At 39.4% G+C, this 15,520-nt stretch overlaps 1 protein-coding gene across 1 annotated transcript in view; it reads right to left on the reverse strand.

Moving 5' to 3' along the window:
* Nucleotides 1–5,756: 5,756 nt before the first annotated feature.
* The window catches only part of LOC105814736 (tyrosine-protein kinase SgK223), a 92,126-nt gene continuing 82,362 nt past the window's right edge, over nt 5,757–15,520 (reverse strand). The window contains exons 6-8 of the mRNA XM_012649819.1: nt 9,316–9,407; nt 7,160–7,250; nt 5,757–5,820 (exon numbers count right to left, since the gene is read on the reverse strand). Coding sequence (XP_012505273.1) covers nt 5,757–5,820; nt 7,160–7,250; nt 9,316–9,407 — 247 coding nt within the window. The remainder of the gene's footprint in view (nt 5,821–7,159; nt 7,251–9,315; nt 9,408–15,520) is intronic.

Here is a 15,520-nt window from a genome sequence, read left to right on the forward strand (position 1 = left end):
GGCTCTGTTCCTGATACACGGAAAGCTCTCCAAAAACATTTCCCAAAATGAAATAACCCAAGTCTCTTTACTGAAAGGCCTCCCAAGTACCCGTCATCATAAGTGAGAAAGGCTTCACCAAGGTATGACATTTTGAAATCACACACCTGTTTTCTTTTCTCTGTTTCTGAAAATGCTACTAGATAGGAGAATTTCCTCATGTAGATTTGTTATCAACTTCTAATTTTCTTTTGTCTCCTACTTGCCATAAACTTTTTAAAAAATTTTGAGAGCATTTAATTGAGCTGCCCCATGGTTGGATAATATTTATGGACAGAAAAAGGGAAGTGATGTGCAGAAAGTGGAAATGAGGTACAGTACCAGCTGGATTGGTTACAGCTTGGCATTTGCCTCTTTTGAACATGGTTTGAACAGTTGGCTGCCTGTGATTGGCTGAGACTTGGCTACTTGTTACAAGGGTAGATTACTGTTTGTTTACACATCCAGTTAGGTTATAGTTCACTATATACCAAGAAAACTTTAGGCTGAACTTAAAATATGTAAGGAACCAGTGTTAGGATAAGCTTAATTTAAAAATTCCCCCTTTTTGCTTAACCTCTCAATTTTGAAATTTGAAATTTCAAAACTTTAGGCATTGATGTCACTCTGTTGCCATCATAAATGATCCTATTTGGATTCAAATCCCACTGGGAAATAGCAGAATGTTGAGTTTCATAAGATGAGAATGAGGAAACAAAACAATAAAAAAACTGGTTATATCAGCTTACTTTTTTGTAAGGACTAGAGCAGAGAGGACTTCTTTATTATGCTAGAAATTCCTTTTTCCAGGAAGGAAAAAAAAAAAAAAACTGGTCTGTTTTGGGATCTATCTCATCCTTAAAGTTTCAGTTTGATTACATACCATTTAGCATGAGTGACTCCATTTTGGTTTGGTCTATTGGGACCTAGTGCATGAGCTCAGTCCAAAACAATGGCTTCCCATAATTTAACAATTCACCCCTTTTGGTCAGGTTTTTACTGAGATGAGAGTGTGTCCAAAGCCAAAGGCTTTAGTGCCACTCTCAGTTACCATCCTTTTGGGTTTCTGGACTCAGCACGTCATTCATAGGTTATAGTATCCTTATGACCACCCATTTTGTTGAGTTTTTGTCATTCCAGTAGAAGAGAGACCATCTGACCTTCTACAGATGGCTGCATGCAAACATTTAAAACTTTTGAGAGAATACAGTGCACCAGGCATACTACGATTATGATTATCAGGAGGAAAATACTAAGAGTTTGAAGTGTGCTCCTTAGCCATGGTCCCCATGAACTAAGTTGAGTAAAATCAAATAGATCAAAGAATGAACCAGTTGAAGAATCTACTTGTTTTAACTGAGCAGCCTGTTTATTAATACCCTGCAACTGAATCTCTGTAATACCCCATGAATTCATCCATGTACAGCAAGAAATGTCAGCAACTGCACAGATCCCTCCCTGTTCAGCCAGTAGATAATCTACAGCAATTCTATTATCAAGTACAACTTAGCAAGAAGAATTTAAAGAAGTGTGTTGTGCAACCATAGCTTTTGCAGTGGAGTCTGCTATAGAGCCTATTATGAGCAATAAATTTCTAATCATTGCCTCATTTACATTTAATCCAACCCACAGAAAAAGAACATAACAAATGATGCCCATTCAGAAGGGTGAAGGCCTCCGGGCAATGCTCCCTTCAACCCGTGAGGTAGGTTAAGAGGAATGGACCAATGTTCTATTTCCGACTGATTATAGAGCAATCAAAGATATCATTAAAATTCCTAATCCACATTTAACTTTCATTTTCCACCCATTGAGGCATAAGATTTCCCATGTATAAAGTTGGCTCCGAAAAGATCATATTATCATCTCAATAGATGCAGAAAAACATTCAATAAAATTCAGCATCACTTCATGATAAAAACCCTCAACAAACTGGGCATGGAAGGAGCATACCTTAGAATAATAAAATCCATATATAACAAACCCACAGCCAATATGCTACTGAATGAGGAAAAGTTGAAAGCATTCCCCCTAAGAACTAAAACAAGACAAGGGTGCCCACTAACACTACTTCTATTAAATACAGTACCAGAAGTCCTAGCTGGAACAATCAAGCAAGAGAAAGAAATGAAGGGTATCCACATCAGGAAAGAGGAGGTCAAATTATCCCTGTTTGTCAAAGATATAATCTCATACCTAGGAAACCCTAAAAACTCCACCAGAAGATTGCTAGAATTGATAAGTCAGTAGTTTCACGTTAAAAAATTAATGTACACAAATCAGCATTTCTATACACTAATAATAGTTAAACTGAGAAGGAAATCAAGAATACAATACCAGGCCAGGCATGGTGGCTCATACCTGTAATCCTAGCACTCTGAGAGGCTGAGGCGGGAGGATTGTTTGGGGTCAGGAGTTTGAGACCAGCTTGAGCAAGAGCAAGACCCTGCCTCTACTGAAAATAGAAAAAATTAGCCAGACGTGGTGGCAAGTACCTGTAGTCCCACTTAGTCTGGAAGCCGAGGCAGGAGGGTTGCTTGAGTCCAGGAATTTGAGGTTTTGTGAGCTACGCTGACACCATGGCACTCTAGTCCAGGCAACTGAGCGAGATTCTGTCTCAAAAAAAAAAAAAAAAAAAAAAAAAAGAATACCAATACCATTTACAGTAGCTACAAAGAAAATAAAATATCTTGGAATATAGTTAACCAAGTAGGTACAGATCTCTACAAGGAGAACTACAAAACACTGATGAAAGAAATCATAGATGGCTCAAACTGATGGAAAAACATCCCATGCTCATGGATTGGAAGAATCAATATCATTAAAATGTCCATACTGGCCACAGTGATTTACAGATTCAATGCAATTCCCATCAAAATTCCAATGTAATTTCTCACTGATCTAGAAAAAATAATCCTAAACTTCAGATGGAGCCAAAAAGACCATGAATAGCCAAAGCAATCCTAAGTGAAAAGAACAAATCTGGAGGCATCACATTATCTGACTTCAAATTATACTACAAGGCTATAATAACCAAAACAGTATGCTTTTAGTATAACTGGTATAGAAGTAGAGACATAGACCAATGGAATAGAACAGAGAACTCAGAAATAAAACTATATAGTTATGACCAACTGATTTTTGGCAAAGCAGACAACAATAGACACTGGGGAAATAATGCTTTATTCAATAAATGGTTCTGGGAAAACTGGATAACCATATGCAGAAGAATGAAGCTGGATCCCTCTCACCATATACAGAAATTACAAGATGGATTAAAGATTTAAATGTAAGACCTGAACCCGTAAAAATTCTAGAAGAAAATGTAGGAAAAACTCTTCTAGATATTGGCCTAAGCAAAGAATTTATAAGTAAGACCCCAAAGCAAATACAGCAACAACAAAAATAAATAAATGAGACATAAACCAAAAAGTTTCTGCACAGCAAAGGAAATAATCAACAAACAGACAACCTACAGAATGGGAGAAAATATGTGCAAACCATGCATCCAACAAAAGACTAATATCCAGAATCTACAAAGAACTCCAAGAGATCAGGAAGAAAAAAATCAAATAACCTCATCAAAAAATGGGGAAAAGATATAAATAGACTCTTCTCAAAAGAAGACAGACAAATGGCCAACAAATGTGAAAAAATGCTCAACATTGCTAATTATCAGGAAATGCAAATTAATACCACAATGAGGTAATACTTTACCCCTGTCAGAATTGCCATTATTAAAAAGTCAAAGAACAATAGATGTTGATGTGGTTATGGTGAAAAGGGAACACTTACACACTGTTGGTGGTACTGAAAACTAGTGCAACTTCTATGGAAAACAATATGGAGCTTCCTCAGCGAACTAAAAGTAGACCTACCATTAGATCCAGCAATCCTACTACTGGGTATCTAACCAAAGGAAAAGAAGTCATTTTATAAAAAAGATACCTGCACTCAAATATTTATCACAGTACAATTCACAATAGCAAAGATAGGGAATCAACTTAAGTGCCCCTCAGCTGATGAGTAGATAAAGATACACACACACACACACACACACACACACACACACACACACACACACACACACACACACATATACATACATACCGTAAGGTCTGGCCTCTTGGCAGACTATTCTCCTGGTTCTTTGGCTCTTCTTGGAAAATTCACAAGCAAGGCCAGTGTGATGGAATGACCATAGACAGGAAGCAATTCCACAAAAACAGCTTGTATTGCATAAAAGAAGGGAGCTATACAAAAAGCAAGAGTACTTTCCAGAGAGGAACGGGTCAGTCTCCACGAGTGGAGAAAGACGCGTGGGACTCCGAAGTGGTTTCCTTTTATTGACCTGGTCTGGGGAAGGGCTTACGGGAGGTGTGGGATGTTACCAGATGATTGATATACATGATTGACAGGTGTTCTTATAACAAAGCTGCAGCCCCACAGGTGTGTATGCTCAAAACCTCAAGTTCCTGCTCTTTGTGGTTGTTAGCTGCATTTTCCTGCAGTCCCTTCCCCTGGCTTCTCTATCCCTAGGAACCGCCCTCTGGCCTGTATCTGCCACCTGCAGATTTGGTTCTTGCCTAACATACACCATGGAGTACTACTCAGCCATAAAAGGGAATGAAATAATGTCCTTTTTTTTTTTTTTTTTTTGAGACAGAATCTCATTGTGTTGCCCAGGCTAGAGTGCCGTGGTGTCAGCCTAGCTCACAGCAACCTCAAACTCCTGGGCTCAGGTGATCCTCCTGCCTCAGCCTCCCGAGTAGCTGGGACTACAGGCATGCGCCACCATGCCTGGCTAATCTTTTCTATATATTTTTAGTTGTCCGATTAATTTCTTTCTATTTTTAGTAGAGACGGGGTCTCGCTCTTGCTCAGGCTGGTCTCGAACTCCTGAGCTCAAACAATCTGCCCGCCTCGGCCTCCCAGAGTGCTGGGATTACAGGTGTGAGCCACCGCGCCCGGCTGAAATAATGTCTTTTGCAGCAACTTGGATAGAACTGGAGGACATTATCCTGTTTGAAGTATCTCAGGAATGGAAAAACAAACACCACATGTTCTCACTTATTAGTGGGAGCGAAATGATGGATATACATGGTCGTAAAGAGCAGTAATGGACATTGGAAACTAAGAATGGGGAGGGTGGGAAAGGAGTGAGGGATAAAAATCTACCTATCAAGTACAATGTACCCTATTGTGGTGACCATACACTGAAAGCCCTGACTTCACCATGATAACAATTTATCCACATAACAAAAAACACTTGCACCCTCTAAATTTTTGAAATTAAAAAAAAAACCTTATAATGAATTATTATTTCAGTTACAATTTTTTATAAACTTCAAAGAACTCTGTAATTTTTTTCTGGTTTATTTATTTATTTATTTTTACAGAACAGTGTCTTCTGATATTTGTTTTTTAAAGATGGGGTCTCGCTATGTTGCCCAGGCTGGTCTTGAATTCCTGGCCTCAAGTAATCCTTCAGCCTCAGCCTCCTGAGTTGCTGGGACTGTGGGTACATGCCACCACGCCCAGCTTCTAATATTAAATGGAGCTTTTTGCCCTCCCCTGCAGCTTTTGTTTCCCCTGAGTTGGTTTTGGTTTGTATTTTTCATGTTGGAGACTTGCCTGAAATGGCTGATGACCTTTGGCCATCTATTCATGTTCTAGAGAGAGACCCAAACAAGTAGGGCTGAGTTTGTTGAATGTTGCCTTCAGGAAAGACCCAGCACTCAGCCGGCCTTCTTCCCCAGGGACTTCTGGGCGGCCGTATTTTCCACCAGGGCTCTCTGGTTTCTCCAAAAAAGAGCATCGGGGCAGAGTGTGGAAAGGAGGCTGAAGATTCACCATTCATTATGTGGAGTTTCCTTTATTTTCCCCTCTTGGTCCTCCTAGTCTGTGCCGAGCCTGCCTGCCCTGAGATCAGAGCCCTGGGCCTCAAACCATCCAGAGAATGAACCCCCTGATCCCATGGGGGTAGCTGGGCAAACAGCCTGAATCCAGCCCTGTTTCCAGCCTCTGCCTCAACCCTCTGCTCACAGAATATGATGCCTTCAATTCTGAGCCCCTCAGGCAATCTTCAGAGCAAGACAGAACAACTTCCACCTGCGGGACACTATCCCTAACTCCCTGTGCTCTGCTGTGTCAGTTGCCACCTTCTGTCCTCTTTCTGTCTTCTAAGTATTAATATTTGTTGAAGTCTTTTGTTTCCTATGAGTTCATCTCCAGTTCTCTTTGTCTCTATGGATTAATAACATTTTTCTTTTATGACCTCCATTTTAGTGAAATTTTTTGAGGTAGAGGAGATAAACATATTTGGTCATTTGATTTTCAATCAGAAGACCCATTAATCTGTCACCCTTAAAAATGGAGTCAGTTGTTAAATGGAGAAAAATCACTCCCTGGGGCTATGTCTTCATGTTGCCACTAGATGGTGCTGCAACACCTGCAAGATGAACCACCCCGCCAGTCATAGCTTCAGAAGGGAATTGGGGAAATCCACGTAGATCCGTGTTCTTAAAGACTTTTCTCTCATTTGGATAAAATATATGCTCTTAGATATATTAGATCATCATGTTTTTTTAGAAACTTTTTTTCTTATTATTAGAAGGAGAACGATTTTTAGTCAGGTCTTTAGAGTCTGAGCCCGTGAATGAATATTCTTACCAGTATTTACTAGATGTGAAATCTTGGGTGAGTTACTTTACTTTTCCAAGCCTCAGTTCTCTCATCTGTGATAAGATAAAATAATAGCTTTATTTTATATTTTGTAGGAGTTAAATATTGATTATATATCTCATAGAAACCCAGAGTGGGTGCACAAAAAATGCTAAGAATGACAGCATTGTTAGAACAAATACTAGACTTTCAAGATGATCCCTTCAAAGGTCAATATAATTTCTGGCACCATTAGTTTAAAAATGAATTATTTCTTCTCACTCCCATCCATATCTCACTTGCATGATAACAATTTTTGTTTTTTTTTAAATGAAACCATGACTGTGTTTTTTTAAAAAATTTGAAAATGGTTATATGTCAACGTGCTCTGAATTCTGTGAAGCGTTCTACAGGCAATGACTCACCTGAACGTGATCTCTTTGAGGAATGAGACTGATTCTCTTTCTGTGGGAATTACCTGTGCTCCTTGAACACGATGCCTCTAAAATCGGCATTTCCACTGTGAGACACTGCTTCTAGGCCTGGTACCATTAGAGACCCCAGTATCCCTGAAGTGGAAAAAAAAGAGAAAGAAAAAGAAACCATAGTATCCCTACAATAAATTTCTTAACCTGCTTACCTTAGCTTGGTTTGGATTCTATAATTTATAACTGAATGGACCTCAACTAATGCAATGAGGGGATTAAAGAATTATTTTAACAGCACCAGAATTTCTTTTAGGGATGGAACTATTTTTGCCTGAGAAAAATAGCTTGAAAGGTAGCTTGGGCGTTAGGGTAATATCCCTAAGGTATAACTTGGCAGGAGACCACTTGGACCACTGCAAAAGGAAAGAGCAGAAATCTACAGGTCAGGAAAGCAATGCAGTTGGTGTGTTTGTGTGTACTTGGTTCCACATCTAGATCAGGATATGGAACCAGAACAAGTTCCACATCTGGATCTAGAAGCATAGGAGAGTATATGTGTATATGTATGTGTGTGTATACACACACACACAGATATCTACAAGCTAAACAATGCAAGAAAAACGAAAGGTGGATCCAGAGGTGACCAGAAATCACCATAAACCAGCCTCTTCTGCCTAAACCTGGAGAGAATTGGAGGGATTTGGAATTATCACCACATGTGTTATAGATTTAAACCAGTTTTACTTTGATGTCAAATGATACGTTACTTCTGACGTTGGAATTATAGTAATACTTCTAGGACAAATGTAAATAAATAAATTTCCTGGTATGAAATCAACAGCTGTTACTTTACTGTCACACCTGAATTTCATCTTGTTGAATTTTTTTTTCTAAATGTCTCACTGAAATCGAACTCTTTAGCAATTATCTCATTTATCCATCTAATTAACCAAACCAAATATATTCATCAGCACATGTTTACCAAGCACCTTTTAGGCACTGAATGTGAGGTTGAATGTTGTCTACATTCATGGATGTTAACCTCTAGCTGGAGAGATAGAATATCTACTGCAACGACAATAAGTAATTTTTTTTTTCTTTTTTAGAAACAGCGTCTCCGTTGCCCAGGCTGAGGCGCAGTGGCACAATCATAGCTCACTATGGACTTGAACTCCTGGGCTCAAGCAATCTTCGTGTTTTAGCCTCCCAAGGAGCTGGGACTTACACGCATGAGTCACCATGCTAGCCCAGTAAGTAATTTCAAATTGTGATAAATGCTGTAAAAGAATCGAATAGGATGTGGGTATAAAAAAGAACAGGGCTGGGTGACCTAGCTTAGATAGGGTAGTCAAGGAAAACATTTTTGATGGGCATGAAATGCAGCCAGGTGTGGGAGGAGCATTGCAGATGGAAAGGTAGGAAGGATGGAAGCTCTGAGATGGGCAAAGTCTTGAGACGTTTGAGAGCCAGTGGTAGCCTGTCAGAAACACCATTCCCTTGAGTCAGAGGGAACAAGTGGTCTGGTGAGGGGTTGGGAGATGAAGCCCTTTTCAGAAATTTTTCCATTCCGATGAGCAACTAGATCACCCCTTCAGGCATGGTGGTAGGCATATTTCCTTCCTTTAAAACTGCAGTCCCCAATTTCCAGGCTGTGGAGGTACCAGTCCGTGGTCTGTTAGGGACCTGGCCTCAGTGCTCCACCACTTCACCCCATCTCCCACCCCTGCCCCATCCATGGAAAAAAATGTCTTCCATAGGGGGCACAGCAGGAAGTGAATGGCGGGGCAAGGGAGTGAAGCTTCATCTGTATTTACAGCCGCTCCCCATAGCTCGCATCACGGCCTGAGCTCTGCCTCCCCGCCACCCTCCATGGAAAAATTGTCTTCCGTGAAACTGGTCCCTGGTGCCAAAAAGGTTGGGGACCACTGCTTTAAAACATTGGCTGTACCAATCATAAACACTTGCTCTAGACATTACTTCCTCCCTATGTTTTCCATAACAGGACCAGGCTAGAAAGAGTTGACTTCACACACAATTTGATATCCATCCTATGTACCAAATAGGCTCTTTTGATTCTGTCCTGAAGTGCATGAGAAAAACCTACCACAAAACCGTATGCACTTATTCTACTGAGGTTGCAAGATAAAGTGTGTTACAACATGTCCTTGTTCCTTTTTGCTTCCGGAAACCACGTATGAAAACTGACCTTGTTGCGTTTTAAACATGCCTCGTAGCTCCTGGAAGCGCCACACGTGAGAATAGTCACAGCAGAACAGGGTAGCTCCCATGGCATTCTTCCTTTTCCAAGAGAAAGGGAGAAATTATACCAAAATCAAAAGCAAAGTCTTTGCTACAAAGGGGAAATTTAAAGGATCCTCTGCGTATGACAATAACTCATTGATGAAAAGATGTTATTTGCTTTTTATAGCAATTCCACAATGGTTGGCTTGCAGAAAAGTAATGATATTAAAATTCTCAAATTACTAAAAGGAAATTTTATTCTTTGTGTGGGAATGTTATCAGAACTTCCTCAATGCCTTACTGGAACTTTTATTATGTGATATATGGCCGTGGAAAAAGGATTGTAGATGGTAATCGAGAATTGTGGGTTTTCTCCAAGATATGTGATCTTGGGCAAGTCTTCATTATTTCTGGATCTCATTTTCCCATCAGTTTAATAATGAAGGACTCAAATTAAATGTTTTTTGATATCTCCTTCAGTCCCAAATTCAACGATGGGAAAACAGAGTGAAGCATTAAATAAAGAGTTAAGATTGACGTCAGCAGAGGTCATTATGAGTTTCGCTTTTATCACTTATGAGTCACTTGAAAAAGATTCTTAACTTTTCCAACCTCAGTTTCCTCATCTCTAAAACAAAACTGTAAAAATAGTCCACAATTTAATTACGTCTGGTCGAGGTTCAATGAGATGACAGCTGTGAAACTTTGTAAAGATCAGCATACATGTGAGTTTTATTAGACATTTAATTATGATGATAAAAAATAAAATTAATTATGCCAATGCCAGCCAACATTTACCTATTTTTCTAAAGGCTGTACATATGTGATATTTTAATCTTTACAACAATCCTATACAATAGTACAATTACCTAGTACGACAATCCTATAGGATAGTATCATTTTCCAGAGGAGGAAACTGAGGCAGAAGGGATGAAATGACACTCACTGATAAAGAGACCATACAACTGGTGGGTGGCAGAGTGAGACAGTTTGACTCCAAGTCCCAGTGTGGCTTCCTGTTCAACTCTATCCTAAAAAACTCGATGCAAAGGAACATGATAGACTAGATTTGACCACAAATGATGATTAGGTCTACTCCGATAGCTTCTGCAGTCATATCTTAAATTGAAAAACCTATGTATTTTTTTTTTTTTGGTAAAATTATCCCAAATGACTCATATATTCACAACCTTGCAGCAAAATATATGGTTTTTAAATGTTTCCTAAAAGTTACATGTTAAAAGAAATCAGAATGACTGCCAACTAGAGCTCTTATTCAGAGAGAAATTCTGGAAGGGAAACACAGGAGCTTAAGCATACAGTTCCAAAATCTAAGAAAAATCAAAAACCAAAACAAAACAAGATGAAGAAGAAAAAAAAACTAAAATAAGTGCCCATATTGAAATTTTTCTATGTACAACCTTAACCTTGGTGAAGCCATTCTACTCCCCCCCTCCTTACCTACGTCACCCCAGGAAAGCACTTAGGACAAATGTCCATGTCACAATCCAACTCAAGCCTCCTGCACAAAGGCTGTGCTAATGACAGGCACGATTCTATGGCACGATCTCAAAAACAGCAGGCAACAATTTAATTAGCTCTAAGTCAATAAATTTCCTTGAATCCTAGCAAGTCAGTAAACCATAAGTCTCACTAGCAATTATCAGCAAAAGATTATTCATGCGGAACCACGATGCCTAACATTTGGCAATACTCAACATGTAGCATTTATAATTTTCTAAGAATGACATTAAATGCATCAGAATTAATTATGCTAGAATCCCTGATTTAGGGAGATGCATACAGGAATATCACACACAGGAAAACCCCAATTAATCAATGGTCAAAGGATAGACAATTCACAAAATAATTTCACAGGCACTTTGTTTTTTCAAAAAAAAGTTTTTCTCAGGAAAAAGGCAACTGCATGAATATTTTACACAGAAAAATATTAATCCTGGTGGGACTGGGTCTAACTTGTGTTACTCATATATGTGTTTTATATAACCACTCATCATATAATTTCCTTACTTGACTAATTCCCTGCCTTAAGCAGTTTTTGGAATCTGCCCCCAAATCTCATTTACGATGCTAAACCAAGCTGTGGGTGAAGAGGTGAATTTCGACTTTGATGGGAATATTCTGATTGAGAATTTGTGTACATTTTGATCAAAGAATCTGATGAGATAAGCCAGATGAGCACACACACCCGACTGCCAGCTCCACTTGGCTGCAGACACACAGCACCCCAAACATGCATTAGACACAGTACAATTCGGATCCAGCAAAGGTACCCCAGTGCTTGAAGACCTCTCCTTGAGCACCCATAGCAAGTCAAATATAGGATTTCTTTCTGCAAAGTCATAAAAATAGCTTGACATTTTCAAGAGTGGTAGGCTGGGGGAGTATTGTTTTCCCTGTGTTCTCCTAGGATTACTCTTACTGATTCATCTTTTTAGGGTTTTCATGGCCTGATGCTGCTGACCTTGTAAATCAGTATGGACTAGGTTTGGTTTTGAGTGACAGAAACCTCAAAATAACATTTTCTTAACCAAGTTAGAAGTAAGAGTTTAAGTAGGCGGTAAAGGGCTGCTGTGATGTTCTACAAAGACCCAGATCCCTTCCGTCTTGTTGCTCTGCAGGGCCTGGACTCAACCTCATGGTCCAGCCTGGTAAAAGTTATATTCCAGGCAGCAGGATGGAAGAAAAGATAAGGAAGAGAGAAAGGGCACATGCACACACTGTCTTTAGAAAAAAGTGTCTCTGATGGTTCTAAAACATATCCAGGAATCCCTGGACTTTCCATCAAGACTCTCCATCAAGACGTGGAGTACACATCCCTTCCCCTCAAACCTGGGCAGACCGTTAGAATGTGGGTAAATTAAGAAGTAATCCCACCTCCTCACTTTTCTGGGAGAATTTGTGTAGAATTGGTATCATTTCTTTTTAAACATTTGGTAGAATTCACCAGTGAAGCCATCTGGGCCTGGAGTTTTCTTTTCTTTGAGGGATTGTTTTTAATTACAAATTCAATGTCTTTAATAGATAATATAAGACGATTCATATTATCTATTTTTTCTTGAGTGAGTTTTGGTCATTTGTGTCTTTTAAAAAATGTGCACCTTTCATCTAAGTTGTTGAATTTATTGCCAAGAAGTTTATAATATTCCCATAGTTTCCATTTAAGATTTATAGGTTCTACAGTGATGTTACTTACCTCTCTTATTCCTGGTATTGGCAATTTGTGTCTTTTCTCTTATTTTCCTGATAAGACTGGCTACAGAGTATCAACTTTATTTTTCTCCTCAGTGAAACAGCTTTTGATTTTATTGATTTTTCTTCATTGTTTTTCTGTTTTCTATTTCATTAATTTATGTTCTTTATTATCTCCTTTCTTCTGCTTGCTTTGGGTTTACTTTGCTCTTCTTTTACTTGTTTCTTACTGGGAAAACTAAAGTCATTGAATGAGACCTTTTCTAATATAAGTGGGTAGTGTGATAACATTTCCCCTTGACACTGATTTAAGTGCAGCCCACAAATTTTGATCAGTTGTTGCTTTCTAATTTTCTCTTTCAAATATTTAGAATAAATATCCTTTTGGGATATTTTAATTGTGTAATTTAGTTTCCAAATACTTGAGGATTTTCTAAATATCTTTCTCTTATTTATATCTTATTCTTTTGTGGTCATTTTCTTCAGTCTGTTCACCCAGTGCTTCTTTCAGCTACCTTTGGCAAGCAGCCAGGGAAGAGGAGAAACACATTTCCATCAACAGAGCCATTTTGTATCACAAGGCACTACATCTGCTGATGTAGATAGAACAGCCTCGATAAAAATAGCTTATGAAGCTAATAATGTCATCAGCTAAAGTGACCCCCCAAAGCAATTTAGTGTCCATACTTGTTTCAGTAAAAGGCTGAAACCAAGTATAATACAACATATGAAACCCATGCCAATGCCTTCCTTCCACAAAATAGGTACTCCATGATCATTTGCTACTTGGAGTTAATCTTATCTGCTGAGGTTAATCAAACAAAACCACTATTCAGAGACTTGAAGCCCAAGAGTCTGTAAAGTAAACCCACTGATGTATGTTCGATGCCTAAGCATTTACAGAATGAAATTGAATTTAAATTAATGAATTTGAATGAATGAAATTAACATTAATGACATTATCTCCTTTGGGAAGGTTCACTCAACCTAAGCTGAAATTTGGAGGAGAATATGACAAACATAACAAAACAGCTCTATTAGTTACTTTAAAGCAAGAGGAGGAACGAGAGAGGAACAGGCTGATTGTAGGAGGAAATGGTGCTGATCTTGTGGCTGCGCAGAGGGTGTCCTCCTCGGTAAAAAATCAAGGGAGAGAGACTGAGAGCTCCTTATGCCTTGATTGGATAAAGCAGGCACGTGTTTCCTTAAGTGACTCCAGAACCAAACAGTTAGGTGAAAGGGCTCAGATTGAGACCAGTTCCAGGTGGAGGGTCTTCATCGCTGCTCGCTGCCACAGACGTGGCCATTTCTGGAAACAGGTGCCTGACCAGGAACTCCCTCCCTGCAACCTACTCTTCCACACACTCGGGAAGTTTTAACTGGGTGCCTACCCCGTCCTGTGGGTTTTGCTTTGCCTTGGAGAAAAGTTCCTGAACTGGAGTTCCTCTCAGTCTATTTCTGGCTTAATTTGAGTTTCTTATAAATAGATTCAGTGCATCCAAAACAAATATAGAATTGAAATGGATGATGAGGATATGAATATAGCTGCCATTACACTCAGTTTGCTTTCATTAAAATGCATTTATTGGTCTCATGGATGGCTTTTTAAACAAGTGAAAGTAATACTTTAAACTTAAAACTAATTTACTAATAAAATAGTATTTTGTCAATCTTGTAATTGGGGTTCCTTTGTTAAATAGTTTGAAAACCACTGGTCTGTGCTAACCTCCTACCCCATGCAGGAATCCCTTTCCAACAGCCTTTCTCAGTAGTTGCCTGTCTGGTCACTCAGGTGACAATGGAGCCCTTCCATTTTCAGAGGTTCCACTAGAAATTATTTTTTAACCTTTGTTTCTTCATATTTGGATAATTACCATCCTGCCACTCATTTTATTTCTTTCTCTTATTTATTTATTTACTTTCGAGACAGGGTCTCACTCTGTCACCCAGGCTGGAATGCAGTGGCACAATCATAGCTCACTATAACCTTGAACTCTTAGGTTCAAATGATCTTCCTGCCTCAGTCTCCCAAGTAGCTGGGACTATAGGTGTGTGCCACCATGGCTGGCTAATTTTTTAAAAATTTTTTGTAGAGATAGGGTCTCACTATGTTGTTCAGGCTGGTCTTGAACTCCTGGCCTCAAGTGATCCTCCTGCATCAGCCTCCCAAAGTGCTGGGATTACAGGCGTGAGTCACCACATCCAGCCCTGCCACTCATTTTGATTTCCTTGGACTCTCATGGAGCCCTCTGTTTATATATTTTTTGGCTCACACACCTGTCATTACAGAAACTATTCTACTTCTACGATCTGGTTAAGCTCTGCAGAACAAACAACCCCAAGCGTAGTGGTTTCAAATACAAGCAATTTATTATATCTCATGATTCTGTGGGTTCACCGGGTGGTTTTCCTGATGGTCTCGCCTGGGATGATTTGAGCGACTGTGTTCAGGCAGCTGATGGGCTGGAGGCTCAGCTCAGGTGGCTTGGTTCTCCTCCATGTGATCGTCCCTTCACTAGCTTGGGCTTCTGCATGTCATATTGACCTCAGGGAGGCTGGACTTTTTACATGGCAGCTGGCTTCCAGGAGAGAGAAAACAAAAGCTAGCAATCTCTTAAATCTTGGGCTCAGAAGTTCCAGAATATGACCTCTGTTACATTCCATTAGGGGCAGAAATTAAAACAAGTAGAGCAAGTTATAAGGTCAGGTCAGATTCCAGGGGAGGGAAAATAGACCCCATTTCTTAATGGGAGAAGCAGCATGTGCAAGCAGTGATGGAACGAATTGTTGGTGACCATCTTTACATGTGACCACCAACAGCCCAAAAAATTAACAAGCTATTTTCCCCCACGTAAGTTCTAATGGCTAACGGAGGCTTAGGATGGTGGTCTCCCAATGCATTCTCATCCAATAGGAAAGTGAATTGTTCTTCTAAGAGCTTTAAAATCAGTTAGAGT

This window comes from Propithecus coquereli, unplaced genomic scaffold, assembly GCF_000956105.1.
Source record: "Propithecus coquereli isolate 6110/MARCELLA unplaced genomic scaffold, Pcoq_1.0 Scaffold304, whole genome shotgun sequence".
Classification (NCBI taxonomy): Eukaryota; Metazoa; Chordata; class Mammalia; order Primates; family Indriidae; genus Propithecus; species Propithecus coquereli.